The 23,669-nt window shown below is 43.6% G+C and overlaps 1 protein-coding gene across 1 annotated transcript; it reads right to left on the bottom strand.

Moving 5' to 3' along the window:
• Positions 1-387: 387 nt before the first annotated feature.
• Positions 388-22,810, bottom strand: LOC311147725 (isocitrate dehydrogenase [NAD] subunit gamma, mitochondrial-like). The gene is made up of 12 exons (XM_084184483.1): positions 22,711-22,810; positions 22,370-22,414; positions 20,113-20,210; positions 15,952-16,061; positions 15,359-15,419; positions 14,486-14,618; positions 9,073-9,206; positions 5,097-5,199; positions 4,692-4,838; positions 3,810-3,904; positions 3,610-3,670; positions 388-2,916 (listed from the first exon to the last, which is right to left on the bottom strand). The coding sequence occupies exons 1-12, from the start codon at positions 22,789-22,791 to the stop codon at positions 2,815-2,817; spliced, it is 1,170 nt and encodes a 389-aa protein (XP_084040609.1). The 5' UTR covers positions 22,792-22,810; the 3' UTR covers positions 388-2,814.
• Positions 22,811-23,669: the final 859 nt, after the last annotated feature.

Genomic DNA, 23,669 nt, shown 5'->3' with positions numbered 1-23,669 from the left:
ACGTGGCTGTGTTGACACGTCACCTCTCACTGAGAATTTATTAAATTCCTTTATTAAAGGCCCTTAGAATAAACTCCTAAGACAAAAACATACTGCATGTTGGTACATTTACATTTAATTCAAAATAACAATTTTAAAATGGATGTACCAATCCTAGATCGGCTCTTTAAATAAGCATTTGAGGGTTATTTCATTCCAGGTAACAGATACTCTGAGAGGGTAATGCACTATAAAAGGGATTGGGTTGCAAACTTTGAATTTGCCTGCTCTGAAGTCGATACTTTCCTTTGTTACAACTTTTATTGTACTGAACTTGATTTATTACCTACCAACTGCTGTGCAATGTTTTGAGTCCTGACTTTCCCCTGAAAACAAAGTAACAAAAGTAGGCTTAGACCTTTTTATTTGATCAATAACAATATTAATGTATTTAATACAGCCACCGCTATAGTAGATGAAACCGAAACAAACCCATTTCATTTAGCAGGTTAATGTGCTTTGTTCACTCTAAATTTAAATCACTAAGTTAATAAGAGGCAGTAAATACCCTGAGTGTACAAAACATTAAGAACACCAGCTGTTTCCATGACATAGACCGATCAGGTGAAAGCTATGATCCCTTATTGATATCACCTGTTAAATAAAACAGGTTAAAGAAGGATTTTTAAGCCATGGGACATAGATTGTGTGTGTGGGCCATTGAGGGTGAATGGGCAAGACAAAATATTGAAATGCCTTTGAACAGGGTATGGTAGTAGGTGCCAGGCACACCAGTTTGAATGTGTCAAGAACTGCAACGCTGCTGGGTTTTTCATGCTGAACAGTTTCCTGTGTGTATCAAGAATGGTCCACTACCCAAAGGATATCCAGCCAACTTGACATAACTGTGGAATCAACATGGGCCAGCAGCCCTGTGGAACATTTAACCCTGTAGAGTCCATGCCCCGACAAATTGAAGACGTTCTGAGGGCAAAAGGGGGTTCAACTCAATATTAGGAAGGCGTTAATGTTTTGTATACTGTGTAGGTATTTGTGGCACAAACACATTGTTTGTTTTTTAATACAACACAGAGATAAATATGCACTTCTGGTTTCCAGTTGGGTTTTTTCAATGGATCAAGTGAAATACAGAGTATATATGACAGAGTATAACAACATATTCCATTTTAGGGTACAGTTCTGAGTAGTTCATTTAAAGACACAGTATAAATAAAATAACAATAAATGTAACAGATAAAAAGATGACAAGTTATAGACCAGTATAACAACCTTAAATCGCTCCGCCATTTCCTTGTTGCCAAAATTCTAATAGTTCACCTAATTTCAGTTTGTGACAAAACAAGCAAGTATAGTGTAGAGAATCATTGTACCATCTAAACCACTGTGAAATAGTGGTTTGTAAGTCGCTCTGGATAAGAGCATCTGCTAAATGATGTAAATGTAAATATATTTTCCATAAACTAAAATATTGTGTTTGAAGCTGGTGTACAGTAAAAGATGAAAAAACTAAACTTAAGAACAGGAAGCGTAGAAATAGCGCACATAGAACAGATCTACCGCTTCTTAGACTTGCTTTCAATGAGAATTACAGATCTATAAACATACATTTCTATGTGAATTTGGTCAGGTCACCCAAAAAGTTACATATTGCATCTAAGGCAAATAAAGAGTACTTAAATTGATTCCAAGATCACAGAAAGGGCATTGGTAAATCATAAGACTTTGGTATCTGTGGGAAAGATGCATCTGATGAAGTCACACAGAGAAAGGGGGATACCTAGTCAGTTGTACAACTGAATGCATTCAACTGAAAATGTAACCCAACCCCTCTGAATCAGCGCTCCTACCCACCAGGCTAACTGCAGACGTAAGGCTAAGCGCTGAACTGTGAGAAGAAGATAAAACCGTTTATAATCTTTCAGCAACATTGCAGTACCGTAAGAAACATAAACGTTTACACTCTCTCTTTTCTACTGTATGAAAAATTGCAATTAGGAAAATAGGTCGACAGTATAACCGTTTCAAGTCTCACAAAAGACTGCAGTGAACCCATGTACCTAAGAAACAGTCGCTCAACTATAATCAAACAAACACAATATCTACATACAATATGTTTAAAGTGGAGCTGGAAGTGTTGCTGTCTAGCTATCATGTCCTGGGATGTAGGATGAACCTAGCAGAGAGTAGCTATAAAGTGCCGGGGTTAAACCCAAGATAGATCCTTGCTTTTACTTCTTCACTACAGCATGTTATTACAGATGTAGTTTGGGCCTCCTACTTCCTTTGTTTATGCTCAAACATTAATATGCGTGAAACAGCCAGGGAATGGTTATGGAAAGACAGAATGGTGTTAAATTAAAATAACATTGAAAGACAGACATTAATTAATTAATTAATGAAAGGCATGCAGAGGAGAAGATAACATGGCCCCGTGTGGCTCAGTTGGTAGAGCATGCACTTGCAAAGCTAGGGTTGTGGGTTCGATTCCCACGGGGGACCAGTATGAAACTGTATGCACTCACTACTGTAAGTTGCTCTGGATAAGAGTATCTGCTAAATGGTTCAAATGTAAAGTGATGAATAACTCTGCTCGTCTGAAAGGTGTGTGTGTACAGACAGGACTGAACCGCTCAAAGGAGGAGCATTACTATGGAAACAAACATGCACAAACACACCCCCACTCACTCATACGGCACACAGTTGTTCAAACATACGAGACACACCAAGGATTTGTATGTTATCCAGCAGCATTGACTTGCTATGTGTGTGGTCGGAGTGTGTGTGTGTGTGTGTGCGTGTTCTGTGTGTGCGTGTTCAGAGCTCGCTGGTGAGAGGCCCCTTGCTCTGGATGTTCCTCATGATAGCCTGAACCACCTCAGAGGTGGTGCCCTGCCCCCCGATGTCAGCTGTGTGCAACTGCAAGAGAAGAACAAATACCAATCACATTGCCTGCGTCGGTCAACATTCAGAGGTGAAACATTTCACAATGTTGCCGACAGAGCTAACACAATTGTTGTTCTACACAATACATTTCTTTCAGAATATTCTGCAACATTGCTCTCCCCTGTACAGGCCTCAGAATGACTATCCATCACACCCAACCATTGGATGCTATAGGAGGACGGGCTCATTGGAATGGCCGTCCTCCTATAGCTCCTCCCACCAACCTCCTCTGCATCAACTCAGAGGCATTCTACGCCGATAATAAATCAGTAGGTACAATTGCAAAATTTTGTACACTAGAAGAGACTCTATAGAGCAGCATACATTTGATTACAGGTTGGACTAATTTGAGAAATGCCAAGCTATAGTAACAGACAATTAAAAACTAGAAACTATGTGAATAGCTCTTTATTGGCCTGTGCTCTGTTGATAACTGGCCAGACCTGTCTCTCAGGTGGTGAGTGGGTACTCAGGTGTTACATCAGGTGAGAGTATTGAGCAGGTGAGGTGAGAGTGTTGAGCAGGTGAGGTGAGTGTTGAGTAGGTGAGGTGAGAGTATTGAGCAAGTGAGGTGAGAGTATTGAGCAGGCCAGGTGAGAGTATTGCGCAGGCCAGTGTATTGCGCATTGTGACAAGTGTGCAGTGAGGTGAGAGGACTTGACTTACCTGAGTCTCGTTCATGGTCGTAAGGACCGCATTCCTTATCATAGTGGCATAATCATGGAGCCTGAGAAACACGGAAGGACAATGACTTTCACACCCTCTGTTCTGTTCAACAAGTCAACTGCAGCTCAGATCATCCAGTACATACACATTGTCATGGTTTAGAAACAGCACCTTCATTAGACTATGCAAGGTGAACTCACTTGAGGTGGTCCAGCATCATGCAGCTGGCCAGTAGCATGGCAGTGGGGTTAGCAATGTTCCTGTCAGCAATACTCTTTCCTGTGTTCCTGGTGGCCTGAGAGTCACATAGAGAAAGAGCATATTGAGAGATCATCGATATGAACTGAGCTCCAAAAGTATTGGGACAGTGACACATTTGTTGTTGTTTTGGCTCCATCACTTTGGATTTGAAATGATACAATGACTAGGTTAAAGTGCAGACTGTCAGCTTTAATTTGAGGGTATTTTCATTCATATCGGGTGAACCGTTTAGAAATTAAACAGCAACTGCATCCAACAAATTTGTAGAGTCACAAGCTTGTAGTGGTATGAATATGGGACCAAATACTTCACTTCTTACTACTTTAATTCACATAAGTGAATTTTTCCCAATCCTTTTGGGGGGACTATGTACAAAAAGTGCTGTAATTTCTAAAGTGCTGGAGTACAGAGCCAAAACATAAAGAATGTCTCTGTCACAATACTTTTGGAGCTCACTGTCAACTGCCAAGTCAACGGACTACTGTTGAGAGTCCAGCATTCACTCCTCAATTTACATAAGCATACGGTCCTCTGTAGCTCAGTTGGTAGAGCATGGCGCTTGTAATGCCAGGATAGTGGGTTCGATACCCGGGACCACCCAAGTATAAAAAATCTATGCACAAATGACTAAGTCGCTTCGGATAAAAGCGTCTACTAAAAGGCATCTATTATATTTAATGAAAATGCTGAGCCCTATTGAAATTTAACGAAGATCTCAATGGGATCGAAACATTGTTGTTAGGGCGTCTCAATAAACCACTGTGGAAGCATAATATCATATTATCAGAGTTGCGGACACTACAGGTGCCCACTGGACTGACCGTTTCGAAGACAGCATAGTCACGGCCGTAGTTAGCCCCTGGCACCAGCCCTGGTCCTCCCACCAGGCCGGCACACACGTTGCTGACCACGTTACCATACAGGTTGGGCATCACCATCACGTCAAACTGCTGGGGCTTAGACACCAGCTAGGGAATGAGAGAGGGATAGGTTAATACCACCAATAAGCATGAGGAACACAGACAAAACACACTTCAAATATATTTAAAAGCAGGGATATGAACATTCTTAGCCTGGTCCCAGATCTGTTTGTGCTGTCTCCCCAAGTGCCAACTCATGGCAATGTAAAAGACCGTAGGAGTTGGCGAGTCAGCACAAACAGATCTGGGACCAGGCTAAAACTTACTGGTGTGCCCCTATCATTAAGAGAGCATTGAGTTTCATACCTGCATGGTGGTGTTGTCGACGATCATGGCGTCGAAGGTAATGTCAGGGTACCCAGCAGCCACCTCTCTACAGCACTGCAGGAACAGACCATCGCCCAGCTTCCTGTGAAGGGGAGAAGCGGGGACGTTCAACACCTTGGTTGTACTATATATAATGTATACCAGATAGTACTATCTATCCAAATGTAATGTATATCAAAAAAATATATCTTCGCTATGTAACTACTGTGTAAAAATAAATGAAAAAAGTAAAATATATATGTAACAAAAAAGTGTAAAACAAAGTTTAATTTCTCATCCGAAGAGGTGTATGGGCCAATAAAAAATACACTGCTCAAAAAAATAAAGGGAACACTTACACAACACAATGTAACTCCAAGTCAATCACACTTCTGTGAAATCAAACTGTCCACTTAGGAAGCAACACTGATTGACAATACATTTCACATGCTGTTGTGCAAATGGAATAGACAACAGGTGGAAATTATAGGCAATTAGCAAGACACCCCCAATAAAGGACTGGTTTTGCAGGTGGTGACCACAGACCACTTCTCAGTTCCTATGCTTCCTGGCTGATGTTTTGGTCACATTTGAATGCTGGCGGTGCTTTCACTCTAGTGGTAGCATGAGACGGAGTCTACAACCCACACAAGTGGCTCAGGTAGTGCAGCTCATCCAGGATGGCACATCAATGCGAGCTGTGGCAAGAAGGTTTGCTGTGTCTGTCAGCGTAGTGTCCAGAGCATGGAGGCGCTACCAGGAGACAGGCCAGTACATCAGGAGACGTGGAGGAGGCCGTAGGAGGGCAACAACCCAGCAGCAGGACCGCTACCTCCGCCTTTGTGCAAGGAGGAACAGGAGGAGCACTGCCAGAGCCCTGCAAAATGACCTCCAGCAGGCCACAAATGTGCATGTGTCTGCTCAAACGGTCAGAAACAGACTCCATGAGGGTGGTATGAGGGCCTGACGTCCACAGGTGGGGGTTGTGCTTACAGCCCAACACCGTGCAGGACGTTTGGCATTTGCCAGAGAACACCAAGATTGGCAAATTCGCCACTGGCGCCCTGTGCTCTTCACAGATGAAAGCAGGTTCACACTGAGCACATGTGACAGACGTGACAGAGTCTGGAGACGCCGTGGAGAACGTTCTGCTGCCTGCAACATCCTCCAGCATGACCGGTTTGGCGGTGGGTCAGTCATGGTGTGGGGTGGCATTTCTTTGGGGGGCCGCACAGCCCTCCATGTGCTCGCCGGAGGTAGCCTGACTGCCATTAGGTACCGAGATGAGATCCTCAGACCCCTTGTGAGACCATATGCTGGTGCGGTTGGCCCTGGGTTCCTCCTAATGCAAGACAATGCTAGACCTCATGTGGCTGGAGTGTGTCAGCAGTTCCTGCAAGAGGAAGGCATTGATGCTATCGACCGCCCGTTCCCCAGACCTGAATTCAATTGAGCACATCTGGGACATCATGTCTCGCTCCATCCACCAACGCCACGTTGCACCACAGACTGTCCAGGAGTTGGCGGATGCTTTAGTCCAGGTCTGAGAGGAGATCCCTCAGGAGCATGCCCAGGCATTGTAGGGAGGTCATACAGGCACGTGGAGGCCACACACACTACTGAGCCTCATTTTGACTTGTTTTAAGGACATTCCATCAAAGTTGGATCAGCCTGTAGTGTGGTTTTCCACTTTAATTTTGAGGGTGACTCCAAATCCAGACCTCCATGGGTTGATACATTTGATTTCCATTGATAATTTTTGTGTGATTTTGTTGTCAGCACATTCAACTATGTAAAGAAAAAAGTATTTAATAAGATTATTTCATTCATTCAGATCTAGGATGTGTTGTTTAAGTGTTCCCTTAATTTTTTTGAGCAGTGTATATATACAGTACCAGTCAAAAGTTTGGACACACCTACTCATTCAAGGGTTTTCTTTATTTTTACTATTTTCTACATTGTAGAATAACAGTGAAGACATCAAAACTATGAAATAACACATATGGAATCATGTAGTAACCAACAAAGTGTTAAACAAATCAAAATATATTTCATATTTGAGATTCTTCAAATAGCCACCCTTTGCCTTGATGACAGCTATGCCCACTCTTGAAATTCTCTCAACCAGATTCACCTGGAATGCTTTTCCAACAGTCTTGAAGGAGTTCCCACATATGCTGAGCACTTGTTGGCATTCTCTTAACCAGCTTCACCTGGAATGCTTTTCCAACAGTCTTGAAGGAGTTCCCACATATGCTGAGCACTTGTTGGCTGGTTTTCCTTCACTCTGCCGTCCGACTCATCCCAAACCATCTCAATTGGGTTGAGGTCGGGGGAATGTGGAGGCCAGGTCATCTGATGCAGCACTCCATCACTCTCCTTCTTGGTCAAATAGCCCTTACACAGCCTGGAGGTGTGTTGGGTCATTGCCCTGTTGAAAAACAAATGATAGTCCCACTAAGCCCAAACCAGATGGGATGGCGTATCGCTGCAGAATGCTGTGGTAGCCATGCTGGTTAAGTGTGCCTTGAATTCTAAATAAATCACAGACCGTGTCACCAGCAAAACACCCCCACACCATAACACCTCCTCCTCCATGCTTTACGGTGGGAAATACACATGCGGAGATTATCAGTTCACCCACACCACGTCTCACAAAGACACGGCGGTTGGAAACAAAAATCTCAAATTTGGACTCATCAGACCAAAGGACAGATATCCACCGGTCTAATGTCCATTGCTCGTGTTTCTTGGCCCAAGCAGGTCTCTTCTTCTTATTGGTGTCCTTTAGTAGTGGTTTCTTTACAGCAATTCGACCATGAAGGCCTGAGTCACACAGTCCCCTCTGAACAGTTGATGTTGAGATGTCTGTTACTTGAACTCTGCGAAGCATTTATTTGGGCTGCAATTTCTGAGGCTGGTAACTCTAATGAACTTATCCTCTGCAGCAGAGGTAACTCTGGGTCTTCCATTACTGTGGCAGTCCTCATGAGAGCCAGTTTCATCATACCGCTTGATGGTTTTTGCGACTGCACGTGAAGAAACTTTCAAAGTTCTTGAAATGTTCCGTATTCACTGACCTTCATGTCTTAAAGTAATGATGGACTGTCATTTCTCTTTGCTTATTTGAGCTGTTCTTGCCATAATATGGACTTGGTCTTTTACCAAATAGGCCTATCTTCTGTATACCTTGTCACAACACAACTGATTGGCTCAAATGCATTAAGGAAAGAAATTCCACAAATTAACTTTTAAGAAGGCACACCTGTTAATTGAAATGCATTCCAGGTGACTACCTCATGAAGCTGGTTGAGAGAATGCCAAGAGTGTGCAAAGCTGTCATCAAGGCAAAGGGTGGCAATTTAAAGAATCTCAAATATAAAATATATTTGTATTTGTTTCACACTTTTTTGGTTACTACATGATTCCATATGTATTATTTCATAGTTTTGATGTCTTCACTCTTATTCTACAATGTAAAAAATTGAAAAAATAAAGAAAAACCCTTGAATGAGTAGGTGTGACCAAACTTTTGACTGGTAGTGTACATTGGTTGCATTCAGAATCTACCCTTCTTCCGGAAGTGTGCACTTGACTTGTTCACGCCACCTCATGCTTTTCAAAGCATGGAATAGTGTATGCATGGACTAGGGGGCGGGATCAGTTTCCACCATATTTCTTACACAAGTGCTTCCTTTTCAAATCTATGAGGGGGAGTGAACGAGTGCACACTTTGGGGAAAAGGGTAGAGAATTGGACCGCAGCCCCAAAGCACTCAGAGTGGGAGTCATTATAACACACAACTGGTAGAATACATACACCTCACAGACTGACTGACCTGACCTGACCTCACTGACTGACTGACTGACCTGGCCTCACTGACCTGACCTGACCTGACCTGCCCTCACTGACTGACTGACTGACCTGCCCTCACTGACTGACTGACTGACTGACCTGCCCTCATTGACTGACTTACATGATGTTGGCCTTGTGAACTGCAGTGACCCTCTTGCGACCTTTCTCCCGGGCCAATTTAAAGGCATACTCAGCGATTCTCAGGGAGTTAGTCCGGGTGATGATCTTTAGACACTCCACCACCCCTGATACACTCTACAGGAGGAAGGGAAGGAAAGAGGGATGTTAATGCTGGTTATATAGACATACATATACAGTGGGGAAAAAGTGTATTTAGTCAGCCACCAATTGTGCAAGTTCTCCCACTTAAAAAGATGAGAGAGGCCTGTAATTTTCATCATAGGTACACGTCAACTATGACAGACAAATTGAGAGAAAAAAAATCCAGAAAATCACATTGTAGGATTTTTAATGAATTTATTTGCAAATTATGGTGGAAAATAAGTATTTGGTCACCTACAAACAAGCAAGATTTCTGGCTCTCACAGACCTGTAACTTCTTCTTTAAGAGGCTCCTCTGTCCTCCACTCGTTACCTGTATTAATGGCACCTGTTTGAACTTGTTATCAGTATAAAAGACACCTGTCCACAACCTCAAACAGTCACACTTCAAACTCCACTATGGCCAAGACCAAAGAGCTGTCAAAGGACACCAGAAACAAAATTGTAGACCTGCACCAGGCTGGGAAGACTGAATCTGCAATAGGTAAGCAGCTTGGTTTGAAGAAATCAGCTGTGGGAGCAATTATTAGGAAATGGAAGACATACAAGACCACTGATAATCTCCCTCGATCTGGGGCTCCACGCAAGATCTCACCTCGTGGGGTCAAAATGATCACAAGAACGGTGAGCAAAAATCCCAGAACCACACGGGGGGACCTAGTGAATGACCTGCAGAGAGCTGGGACCAAAGTAACAAAGCCTACCATCAGTAACACACTGTTTAAGCCAGTACATGTCCAGGCCCGTCTGAAGTTTGCTAGAGTGCATTTGGATGATCCAGAAGAGGATTGGGAGAATGTCATATGGTCAGATGAACCCAAAATATAACTTTTTGGTAAAAACTCAACTCGTTGTGTTTGGAGGACAAAGAATGCTGAGTTGCATCCAAAGAACACCATACCTACTGTGAAGCATGGGGGTGGAAACATCATGCTTTGGGGCTGTTTTTCTGCAAAGAGACCAGGACGACTGATCCGTGTAAAGGAAAGAATGAATGGGGCCATGTATCGTGAGATTTTGAGTGAAAACCTCCTTCCATCAGCAAGGGCATTGAAGATGAAACGTGGCTGGGTCTTTCAGCATGACAATGATCCCAAACACACCGCCCGGGCAACGAAGGAGTGGCTTCGTAAGAAGCATTTCAAGGTCCTGGAGTGGCCTAGCCAGTCTCCAGATCTCAACCCCATTGAAAATCTTTGGAGGGAGTTGAAAGTCCGTGTTGCCCAGCGACAGCCCCAAAACATCACTGCTCTAGAGGAGATCTGCATGGAGGAATGGGCCAAAATACCAGCAACAGTGTGTGAAAACCTTGTGAAGACTTACAGAAAACGTTTGACCTGTGTCATTGCCAACAAAGGGTATATAACAAAGTATTGAGAAACTTTTGTTATTGACCAAATACTTATTTTCCACCATAATTTGCAAATAAATTCATAAAAAATCCTACAATGTGATTTTCTGGAAAAAAAATTCTCATTTTGTCTGTCATAGTTTACGTGTACCTATGATGAAAATTACAGGCCTCTCTCATCTTTTTAAGTGGGAGAACTTGCACAATTGGTGGCTGACTAAATACTTTTTCCCCCCACTGTATATTATATACAGCAAAGAGTGTGAATGGCGTACTCTCCCTCAGTGTTCCCCCTGATGATGTTGTCTATATACATACAGTGGCTTGCGAAAGTATTCACCCCCCTTGGCAGTCTCACTCACTCACTCACTCACTCACTCACTCACTCACTCACTCACTCACTCACTCACTCACTCACTCACTCACTCACTCACTCACTCACTCACTCACTCACTCACTCACTCACTCACTCACTCACTCACTGTGTGTAGGGCAATGCTGCAGGGGACTCCCGTGCCAACTCATTGCACACAGACCCAAACCTTCATACAGTGGCTTACGAAAGTCTTCACCCCCCTTGGCATTTTTCCTATTTTGTTGCCTTACAACCTGGAATTAAAATGGAATTGTATCATTTGATTTACACAACATGCCTACCACTTTGAAGATGCAAAATATATTTTATTGTGAAACAAACAAGAAATAAGAAAAAAAAAACAGAAAACTTGAGCAGGCATAACTATTCACCCCCCCCAAAGTCAATACTTTGTAGAGCCACCTTTTGCAGCAATTACAGGTGCAAGTCTCTTGGGGTATGTCTATATAAGCTTGGCACATCTAGCCACTGGGATTTTTGCTCATTCTTCAAGGCAAAACTGCTCCAGCTTGAATGGGTTCTGCTGGTGTACAGCAATCTTTAAGTCATACCACAGATTCTCAATTGGATTGAGGTCTGGGCTTTGACTAGGCTATTCCAAGACATTTAAATGTTGCCCCTTAAACCACTCGAGTGTTGCTTTAGCAGTATGCTTAGGGTCATTGTCCTGCTGGAAGGTGAACCTCCGTCCCAGTCTCAAATCTCTGGAAGACAAACAGGTTTCCCTCAAGAATATCCCTGTATTTAGTGCCAGCCATCATTCCTTCAATTCTGACCAGTTTCCTAGTCCCTGCCGATGAAAAACATCCCCACAGCATGATGCTGCCACCACCATGCTTCACTGTGGGGATGGTGTTCTCGGGGTGATGAGAGGTGTTGGGTTTGTGCCAGACATAGCGTTTTCCTTGATGGCCAAAAAGCTCAATTTTAGTCTCATCTGAACAGAATACATTCTTCCATATGTTTGGGGAGTCTCCCACATTGCTTTTGGCGAACACCAAACGTGTTTGCTTATTTTTTTCTTTAAGCAATGGCTTTTATCTGGCCACTCTTCCGTAAAGCCCAGCTCTGTGGAGTGTACGGCTTAAAAAGTGGTCCTATGGACAGATACTCCAATCTCCGCTGTGGAGCTTTGCAGCTCCTTCAGGGTTATCTTTGGTGTCTTTGTTGCCTCTCTGATTAATGCCCTCCTTGCCTGGTCCGTGAGTTTTGGTGGGCGGCCCTCTCTTGGCAGGTTTGTTGTGGTGCCATATTCTATCCATTTTTTAATAATGGATTTAAATGGTGCTCCAAGGGATGTTCAAAGTTTCTGATTTGTTTTTATAACCCAACCCTGATCTGTACTTCTCCACAACTTTCATGTGACACTTAGATTGCACACTTTATTTAACAAATTATGTGACTTCTGAAGGTAATTGGTTGCACCAGATCTTATTTAGGGGCTTCATAGCAAAGGGGGTGAATACATATGCACGCACCACTTTTCCATTATTTATTTTTTAGAATTTTTTGAAAAAAGTTATTTCATTTCACTATTTTGTGTATGTCGATTACATGAAATCCAAATAAAAATCAATTTCAATTACAGGTTGTAATGCAACAAAATAGGAAAAACGCCAAGGGGGATGAATACTTTTGCAAGGCACTGTATATATATATATATATATATATATATATATATATACACACAGTTGAAGTCGGAAGTTTACATACACCTTAGCCAAATACATTTAAACTCAGTTTTTCACAATTCCTGACATCTAATCCAAGTAAAAATTCCCTGTCTTAGGTCAGTTAGGATCACCACTTTATTTTAAGAATGTGAAATGTCAGAATAATAGTAGAGAGAATGATTTCTTTCAGCTTTTATTTCTTTCATCACATTCCCAGTGGGTCAGATGTTTACATACACTCAATTAGTATTTGGTAGCATTGCCTTTAAATTGTTTCACTTGGGTCAAACGTTTCTGGTAGCCTTCCACAAGCTTCCCACAATAAGTTGGGTGAATTTTAGCCCTTTCCTCCTGACAGAGCTGGTGTAACTGAGTCAGGTTTGTTTGCCTCCTTGCTCGCACACACCTTTTCTGTTCTGCCCACACATTTTCTATAGGATTGAGGTCAGGGCTTTGTGATGGCCACTCCAGTACCTTGACTTCGTTGTCCAACTTTGGAAGTATGCTTGGGGTCATAGTCCATTTGGAAGACCCATTTGCGACCAAGCTTTAACTTCCTGACTGATGTCTTGAGATCTTGCTTCAATATATCCACATAATTTTCCTTCCTCATGATGCCATCTATTTTGTGAAGTGCACCAGTCCCTCCTGCAGCAAAGCACCCCCACAGCATGATGCTGCCACCCCCGTGCTTCACGGTTGTTGTTGTTTTTTGTGTGATCCAATTTACATTTTAGTCATTTAGCAGACGCTCTTATCCAGAGCGACTTACAATTAGTGAGTGCATACATTTTTCATACTGGCCCCCCGTGGGAAGGTGTTCTTCAGCTTGCAAGACCCCCCTTTTTCCTCCAAACATAACGATGGTCATTATGGCCAAACAGTTCTATTTTTGTTTCATCATACCAGAGGACATTTCTCCAAAAAGTAAGATCTTTGTCCCCATGTGCAGTTGCAAACAGTAGTCTGGCTTTTTTATGGCGGTTTTGGAGCAGTGGCTTCTTCCTTGCTGAGCGGCCTTTCAGGTTATGTCGATATAGGACTTGTTTTACTGTGGATATAGATACTTTTGTACCGGTTTCCTCCAGCATCTTCACAAGGTCCTTTGCTGTTGATCTGGGATTGATTTGCACTTTTCGCACCAAAGTACGTTCATCTCTAGTAGACAGAACGCGTCTCCTTCCTGAGCGCTATGATAGCTGCGTGGTCCCATGGTGTTTATACTTGCGTCGTATTGTTTGTACAGATGAACGTGGTACCTTCAGGCATTTGGTAATTGCTCCCAAGGATGAACCAGACTTGTGGAGGTTTAAAAAAAAAATTCTGAGGTCTTGGCTGATCTCTTTTGATTTTCCCATGATGTCAAGCAAAGAGGCACTGAGTTTGAAGGTAGGCCTTGAAATACATCCACAGGTACACCTCCAATTGACTCAAATGATGTCAAATAGCCTATCAGAAGCTTCTAAAGCCATGACATCATTTTCTGGAATTTTCCAAGCTGTTTAAAGGCACAGTCAACTTAGTGTATGTAAACTTCTGACCCGCTGGAATTGTGATACAGTGAATTATAAGTGAAATAATCTGTCTGTAAACAATTGTTGGAAAAATTACTTGTGTCATGCACAAAGTAGATGTCCTAACCGACTAACTATAGTTCGTTAACAAGAAATTTGTGGAGTGGTTGAAAAACAAGTTTTAATGACTCCAACCTAAGTGTATGTAAACTTCCGACTTCAACTGTATATATTATATACAGCAAAGAGTGTGAATGGAAAAGAAAGGGATGAATTGAGTGGAGTAAAAGTGTGTCTGCGCATGTGTGTCTGCGCATGTTTCTGTCTGTGTGTCTAACCTCATGCTCCAGACTGCTGTACTCTCCCTCAGTGTTCTCCCTGATGATCATGATGTCAATGTTGTTGTGGCGAGTCTGAACTCCAGGGAGGGATTTACAGTGCATGACGTTGGCATACAGGTCCAGACTGGTACTGTGGGACAGAAAGACAGAGACAGGGGAGAGACTGTGAGCTGTTGGCATTCAGAGAGACATGGAGAGGGACAGACAGTGCATGACGTTGGCATACAGGTCCAAACTGGTACTAGGGGACAGAGAGATGGCGGAGACAGTAAACTGACAGGTCTGGCTAGAGAGATGGGGGAGACAGTAAGCTGACAGGACTGGACAGAGACATGGGGGAGACAGTAAGCTGACAGGTCTGGATAGAGAGATGGGGGAGACAGTAAGCTGACAGGACTAGACAGAGACATGGGGGAGACAGTAAGCTGACAGGTCTGGCTAGAGAGATGGGGGAGACAGTAAGCTGACAGGACTGGATAGAGAGATGGGGGAGACAGTAAGCTGACAGGACTAGACAGAGACATGGGGGAGACAGTAAGCTGACAGGTCTGGATAGAGAGACGGGGGAGACAGTAAGCTGACAGGTCTGGATAGAGAGATGGGGGAGACAGTAAGCTGACAGGACTAGACAGAGACATGAGGGAGACAGTAAGCTGACAGGTCTGGATAGACAGATGGGAGAGACAGTGTAAGCTGAAAGGTCTGGATAGAGAGATGTGGGAGACCGTGTAAGCTGACAGGACTGGACAGAGAGAGCCACAGAGGACCGTTTGAGACAGAGATAGGTACCCCGTGAGCAACAACAGAGCACTCAAGGAAGAGGACCTCTGTCTTTTTCAAATAAACGATTGGATAGAAACCTTTACTTACCGAAGGAGGTTGTTTCTGGACTTGTGGGAAGCAGGCAGGGTGTGGAGGGTCTCAATGTTACCTACAAACACACAAACAAAAACATAAGCATGTTGCCAGTGTTATAGGCATTCTATAGAACAGGGTTTCCCAAACTCGGTCCTGGGACCCCCCTTGGGTGCACATTTTGGTTTTTGCCCTAGCACTAAACAGCTGATTCAAATTACCAACTCATCATCAGGCTGTGATTATTTCAAATCAGCTGTGTAGTGCTAGAGCAAAAACCAAAACGGGAGGGGGCCAGGACCGAGTTTGGGAAACCCTGCTATAGAATACATACACACAACCTATCATATGATGCAGTGACAGTTATGGACAACTACATTAAATAACTGGAAGCTGCCTACAATTTTAGTACAAAAGCATGGTGCTATAAGCGCTTCAGTATTTCTCCCATAGAAATAAAACCCATAGAAAAGGGCCTCCCCATTCAAGTCAATGATGGCATAAAGGGTGGACTGGCAGCCATTGCGAATGTACCCATGAGTTTACCAGTCAAATGACCAGGGTTAGAGCTTCCAAGCCCTTTCCATGGTTTTTATGGTTTCTCCTACCTTTGAGGGCCACTCCATTACGGCGGATGGCTGTGATGGCGTTGTTGATGTCATCCTCGGTAGCTGAGCTGACGTTCACAACCTCAAAGTCCACAGGCACACAGCTGAACCTATAGAGCACATTAACACAATATGGGAGGGACAACCCAACGACTCAGTCGTTCTACCTCAACTCATTGGTTGTACTGTACAACTATGGGCATGCATGAGACATATTGATGTCTGTGTTTATAAGCTGTGAATATCCTGTTATGAACTTGGAACAAGGTAGCCACTCACTACCATTCCAATCCAATGCATTTAAAGGGATACTTCAGGATTTTGGCAATGAAGCCCTTTATCTACACTGAACAAAAATATAAAACGCAACATGTAAAGTGATGGGGAATATGTGATCTATTATGCGCATTTGCTTACATTATTAAAAACTATGGAGGCCTTGACAGCAGAAAGTTCTCAGAAACATGCAACCACAATTGCCACATTGTTTTTAGACATGTCTGGTTTTATTGTCTGACACCTCACCCCCTGATACTGAGTTTGTGGGAAGACAGGATTAGGAAGAATACTTTGTTGTTGCTAGGGCAAGTTCAGGGTCAGAGGTAAACATCACACTATGGGAAGGGAGTGTTAGTATAAAAAGCAGAGATTGTTTTAGACACTTTGCAGAACTTATGAAGAGCTATACAAATCCTGTTGACTCTGTATTAACTTCTGCCTGCAATTGCAAAACTAAAGATATTTTACATATACTCAGAAGCCGTTTTCTGTGTCATTTTCTAAAATTGAAAGTTTAAGAATAAGAGAATATCAGCACTGTGCAAAGAACCCTCTACAAAAGTGTTGGTCCCATGTTTCATGAGCTGAAATAAAAGATCCCAGACATTTTCCATACGCACAACAAGCTTATTTCTCTCAAATTTTGTTTACATCCCTGTTAGTGAGCATTTCTCATTTGCCAAGATAATCCATCCAATTTACAGGTCTGGCATATCAATAAACTGATTAAACAGCATGATCATTACACAGGTGCACCTTGTGCTGGGGACAATAAAAGGCCACTCTAAAATGTGCAGTTTTGTCACAGAACACAATGTCACAGATGTCTCAAGTTGAGAGAGCGTGCAATTGACATGCTGACTGCAGGAATGTCCACCAGAGCTGTTGCCAGAGAATTGAATGTTAATTTCTCTTCCATAAGCCACCACCAACGTCGTTTTAGGGAATTTGGCAGTACATCCAACCTGCCTCACAACTGCAGACCACGTGTAACCACGCCAGCGCAGGACCTCCATATCCAAATCAAATCAAATTGTATTTGTCACATACACGTGTTTAGCAGATGTTATTGCAGGTGTAGCGAAATGCTTGTGCTTCTAGCTCCGACAGTGCAGTAATATCTAACAATTTCACAACATATACCCAATACACACAAATCTAGTAAGGAATGGAATTTAAGAATATATACATATATGGAGAAGCAATGACAGAGTGGCATGGACTAAGATACAGTAGAATATTATAGAATAGAATGCAGTATATACATATGAGATGAGTAGTGCAAGATATGTAAACATTATTAAAGTGACTAGTGTTCCATTTCTTAAAGTGGCCAGTGATTTCAATAGGCAGCAGCAGCCTTTAATGTGCTAGTGATGGCTATTTAACAGTCTGATGGCCTTGAGAGAGAAGCTGTTTTTCATTCTCTCGGTCCCAGCTTTGATGCACCTGTACTGACCTCGCCTTCTGGATGATACCGGGATGAACAGGCAGTGGCTCGGGTGGTTGATGTCCTTGATGATCTCTTTGGCCTTCCTGTGACATCGGGTGCTGTAGGTTTCTTGGAGGGCGGGTAGTTTGCCCCCGGTAATGCGTTCGGCAGACCGCACCACCCTCTGGAGAGCCCTGCGGTTGCGGGTGGTGCAGTTGCTGTACCAGGCGGTGATACAGCCCGACAAGATGCATCTGTAAAAGTTTGTGAGGGTTTTAGGTGCCAAGCCAAACTTCTTCAGCCTCCTGAGGTTGAAGAGGCTCTGTTGCGCCTGCTTCACCACACTGTCTGCGTGGGTGGACCATTTCAGTTTGTCAGTCATGTGTACGCCAAGGAACTTGAAGCTTTTCACTTTCTCCACTGTGGTCCCGTCGATGTGGATAGGGGGGTGCACCCTTTGCTGTTTCCTGAAGTCGATCATCTCCTTTGTTTTGTTGACGTTGAGTGAGAGGTTATTTTCCTGGCACCACACTCTCAGAGCCCTCACCTCCTCCCTGTAGGCGGTCTCGTCATTGTTGGTAATCAAGCCTACTACTGTTGTGTCGTCTGCAAACTTGATGATTGAGTTGGAGGCGTGCTTGGCCACGCAGTCATGGGTGAACAGGGAGTACAGGACGGGGCTGAGCACACACCCTTGTGGGGCCCCAGTGTTGAGGATCAGCGAAGTGGAGATGTTGTTTCCTACCTTCACCACCTGGGGGCGGCCCGTCAGGAAGTCCAGGACCCAGTTGCACAGGGCGGGGTTCAGACCCAGGGCCTCGAGATTAATGATGAGCTTGGAGGGTACTACGGTGTTGAAAGCTGAGCTATAGTCGATGAACAGCATTCTTACATAGGTAATCCTCTTGTCCAGATGGGATAGGGCAGTGTGCAGTGTGATGGCGATTGCATCGTCTGTGGATCTATTGGGGCGGTAAGCAAATCCAGCTTCTTCACCTGTGGGATGGTCGGAGACCAGCCACCCGGACAGCTGATGAAACTGTAGGTTTGCACAACCAAATCATTTCTGCACAAACTGTGAGAAACCGTCTCAGGGAAGGTAATCTGCGTGCTCGTCGTCCTCATCAGGGTGTTGACCTGACTGTAGTTCTGTGTCGTAGCCGACTTCAGTGGGAAAACGCTCAACTTCGATGGCCACTGGCATGCTGGAGAAGTGTGCTCTTCACGGATGAATCCTGGTTTCAACTGTACCAGGCAGATGGCAGACAGTGTGTATGGCATCGTGTGGGTTAGGCGGTTTGCTGATGTCAATGTTGTAAACAGACTACCCCATGGTGGAGGTGGGGTTATGGTATGGGCAGGTATAAGCTACGGACAACGAACAAAATTGCATTTTATCGAGGCCCATTGTCGTGCCATTCATCCGCCGTTATCACATCATGTTTGAGCATGATAATGTCGCAAGAATCTGTACCCAATTCCTGGAAGCTGAAAATGTCCCAATTCTTCCATGGCCTGCATACTCACCAGACTTGTCACCCATTGACCATGTTTGGGATGCTCTGGATCGACGTGTACGACAGCGTGTTCCAGTTCCCGCCAATATCCAGCAACTTCGCACCAGATACTGAATGGTTTTGTGATCCACGCCCATACATACATGTTTTTTAAGGTATCTGTGACCAACAGATGCATATCTGTAATCCCAGTCATGTGAAATCCTTAGATTAGGGCCTAATTAATGTATTTTAATTGACTGATTTCTTTATATGAACTGTAACTCAGTAAAATATTTTAAATTGTTGCATGTTCATTTATATTTTTGTTCAGTGTACTTCCCCAGAGTCAGATGAATCATTTTTTTTTCTGTGTGCAGTTTAAAAGAAGTTGCTAACTAGCGTTAGCGCAATGATTGGAAGTCTATGGTAACTGCTAGCATGCTAGTAGACACCATAGACTTCAAGTCATTGCACTAAAGCTAGTTCGCATTGGCTAGCGAAACTACCTCTAACTTCCTTCATACTGGATGAAGAGACAAAAAAATGGTATCCATGAGTTCATCTTGGGGAATTAGATACAATCCTGAAGTATCCCTTTAATAAACTGTTGAATTAATTAACTGTTATAAGTGTCTATAAGCCATGAATGTTATGACCAGTTATAATACACTTAGCCGCCCTTAAGAGCTCCCAGGGACATATTAGTGGCTATGTGTTTATAAGACATTTATGAGGTGGGAATAACTTATTAGCTTATTAATAATAATAATATGCCATTTAGCAGATGCTTTTATCCAAGGCGACTTACAGTCATGCGTGCATACATTTTTGTGTATGGGTGGTCCCGGGGATCGAACCCACTACCTTGGCGTTACAAGCGCCGTGCTCTACCAGCTGAGCTACAGAGGACATTAACATGTTATAGACTGTTATAATACATATTTGACTGACCGGAAGAGCTCCTTTACGTGATTGAGCAGTTCTGGTCCAATACCATCTCCAGGTATCAGAGTTACAGTGTGTCTGCCACCATACTTCGCAGGAGGGGGCTGAAATGCATAATTTGTTTTGTCATCCTTGCACATTTTTCTGTCAGAGTTATTACCAGGCTGTACTGAAAGTAAATAAAAATGTGGTTGCGTGCCAGTGGTGTGAATAAGGTGTATTGTGTGTGATGTGTAACGTGGGAATGTGATGTGCGGTGATGCAATGTAATGCGGTACTTACAATGATTTGTCCCTATTAGTTGTAGAAACGCGGCCGGAAAAGAAGAACAATACAGTGAGAAATTAGCAAAGCACCAGAAAACAAACAGTTCCCCTACACCTCAGATTGCTAGCTCATCCCTGATCCCCTCTCCCCAAAGTGGTCCACTTTTTTTTGGGGGGGGGGAAATGGTCTTGATCAGGTTACAAATGCTCAGCCTAATGCTGACAACTGATTTAGTTCACGGAGTTAGCTAGCCAACTTTGTCACACCAAATCAACCCAGCAATAACCAATACCAAGCAGAAGTATCTAGAGCTCCCTCTGAAATGTTTAAATCTAACAGAGTGGCAGTGTGAATCCTGAGCTGTTCATAGTACGAGACCTGGGTAGGCTAGCTACATCACCAGTACCATGCTTCAAATAGACATACTTGACAGCAAGCAAGCCTTGTGATTTCTGACAGTCAAGTGTACTAGGCAGCTCATCATGTAGCTACAATGCACAGTTAAGAGGCCTAGCTACTGTGATCTCTGCACACTGCCAGACCGCTAGCTACTGTGATCTCTGCACACTCTGCCAGACCGCTAGCTACTGTGATCTCTGCACACTCTGCCAGACCGCTAGCTACTGTGATCTCTGCACACTGCCAGACCGCTAGCTACTGTGATCTCTGCACACTGCCAGACCGCTAGCTACTGTGATCTCTGCACACTGCCAGACCGCTAGCTACTGTGATCTCTGCACACTGCCAGACCGCTAGCTACTGTGATCTCTGCACACTCTGCGAGACCGCTAGCTACTGTGATCTCTGCACACTCTGCCAGACCGCTAGCTACTGTGATCTCTGCACACTCTGCCAGACCGCTAGCTACTGTGATCTCTGCACACTCTGCCAGACCGCTAGCTACTGTGATCTCTGCACACTGCCAGACCGCTAGCTACTGTGATCTCTGCACACTCTGCCAGACCGCTAGCTACTGTGATCTCTGCACACTCTGCCAGACCGCTAGCTACTGTGATCTCTGCACACTCTGCGAGACCGCTAGCTACTGTGATCTCTGCACACTCTGCGATACCGCTAGCTACTGTGATCTCTGCACACTGCCAGACCGCTAGCTACTGTGATCTCTGCACACTCTGCCAGACCGCTAGCTACTGTGATCTCTGCACACTGCCAGACCGCTAGCTACTGTGAGCTCTGCACACTGCCAGACCGCTAGCTACTGTGATCTCTACACACTCTGCCAGACCGCTAGCTACTGTGATCTCTGCACACTCTGACAGACCGCTAGCTACTGTGATCTCTGCACACTCTGCCAGATCGCTAGCTACTGTGATCTTTGCCTGACAATCAGACTGTGATACGTCTGGTTCAGTTAGATTAATGCCATACATTCGTTTGAAAAATTTCCTCTCACAAGTTCTACAAGCCAGAATATTGAATAAAATTATATTTTACCGGTTGTCCGTGCGGTTGGTCCTTTTGGCAGTAGGAATGTGAGACAACATATCCACAGGGAAGTATCATTAAATCACCTTATCAAAGTGCTGGTAGTGAATTCAGATTTCTATCACCTGAGGCATGGGCAGAACCATGTAAACACGTGCACGAGCTCAACAAGTATGCATCCATTTTCATCTTGTGCACATGCTTCAGGTGATAGAAATCTGAACGCACTACCAGCGCTTTAAAAAGTTGATTTAATTATACTTTCCTGTGACTATATTGTCTCACATTCCTACCTGCAAAAGGACCACCCTAAAGTAAGTTAAAATATCATTTTCTTCAACATTCTGGCTTGTAGTGGTCATGAGAGGAAACTTTGTTGATTCAAACACTAATATCTGCCTTAAGTAGAATTCAATGCAATTCAACATCAGGTTGGTTTCCAGGTAACTGTGATCTCTGCACACTCTGCCAGACAGAATTCACAAGAGCTAGGCCTACTCAAACCACCACAGATAGTCTATCCGATGCAGTTTCCAAGATGGGCACTCACTACTGTTGACTTCTCTCTGCGACTGCTCACTGTGGGTCCAAGCACCTGAGGAAACAGCAGAACAGGACGTTAACTAACTCAACTTGTGGTTTATGTGGTCGTTAAGTCCCTTTGGTGCTTTCTAGAGATAAGCAACAGTATAGTATACCGTATGAATGTCAAATTAGAAAATAGCAAAGGGAGAGATATTGGTGATCAGTGACATGCGCTTCTTGCTGATGCTAACCAGCAAGCTAGCTAACTAGACATTACCTTGTATTCTAGTCTAACAACACTATTTTTTTTCTAGTTTTATGTAGTTTATGTATCATCATAACTGTGAATCATCAAATCTGTCTTACTTTTGCTGTCGTTGCCAACCGTCCACCCCAAATGGGTTTAATGATTTTAGACATTGATATCACTGCAATGGAGGCGGCCATCTTGATGCAATCTGACTGATGGTGTGAACGCGCATCTGCTCGTGCCAACACAGCAGAGAGAATAATCGATAGAGCTCCTATTAAATTACTAATAATATAACATTATTCATATTATTAAATTATTAATAATTATTAGTATTCTAATTCCCAATTCTATGGAAGATAATTGCCACATTATGTATGACGCATGGAGACACCATAGGGTTGCTTCGAACACACTGACTGTGTTTTGTGTTTTGGTACACCAGAAGTACATTCATTTCCAAAGGAACGCTGCGTTTGCTTTGCAGCGTTGCGTTGCAGAGGCAGTTGCCGTGCGTTCTGTGTGGTCCTTACGTTGGATTTATCGGACGTATCGTCAAACTGTATGTGTAAAGGGGTTGACAGAAATGGTCGTAGAAGGTGAATGTTGAATTTTTGTTGCACACATATCTACATGATGCTACATACTTTTTTGCGCAAAAACACAGTCGGTGTGTTCAAAGCGTAGCAATTATTTACAGCATGTATACTCATGGGAGTAATGCCGCGTTCAAAACAACTGGGAACTCGGAAATCATTGACTTCCGACTTCACTGCGTTCAAAACAACTGGGAACTTGGAAAAAAAACGAGCTTATCCTGGGAAAGATCGATTTGAACGGTCATCCAACTCTGAATTCCAACTCGGTTACTCGGGCCTCTTTCTAGAGCTTCAGACTTTCCGATGTGAAAATCACTGACTTCATGATTTTACGTCGTATTTTTCCGAGTGTCTTGAACATGGTATAACCGTTGAAAAATGCATGCGCAGACTCCAGACTGACGATACCGAAAATGAAAGGCTCAAAACTAATCGGAAGATCGCACGCTGATGAAATAAAGACAATTCCGTCATGC

Source organism: Coregonus lavaretus (genome assembly GCF_964263955.1).
Source record: "Coregonus lavaretus genome assembly, chromosome: 20".
Taxonomy (NCBI): Eukaryota; Metazoa; Chordata; class Actinopteri; order Salmoniformes; family Salmonidae; genus Coregonus; species Coregonus lavaretus.
Note: the sequence above shows the minus strand (reverse complement) of the source record. Positions and strands in the feature narration are given on the sequence as shown.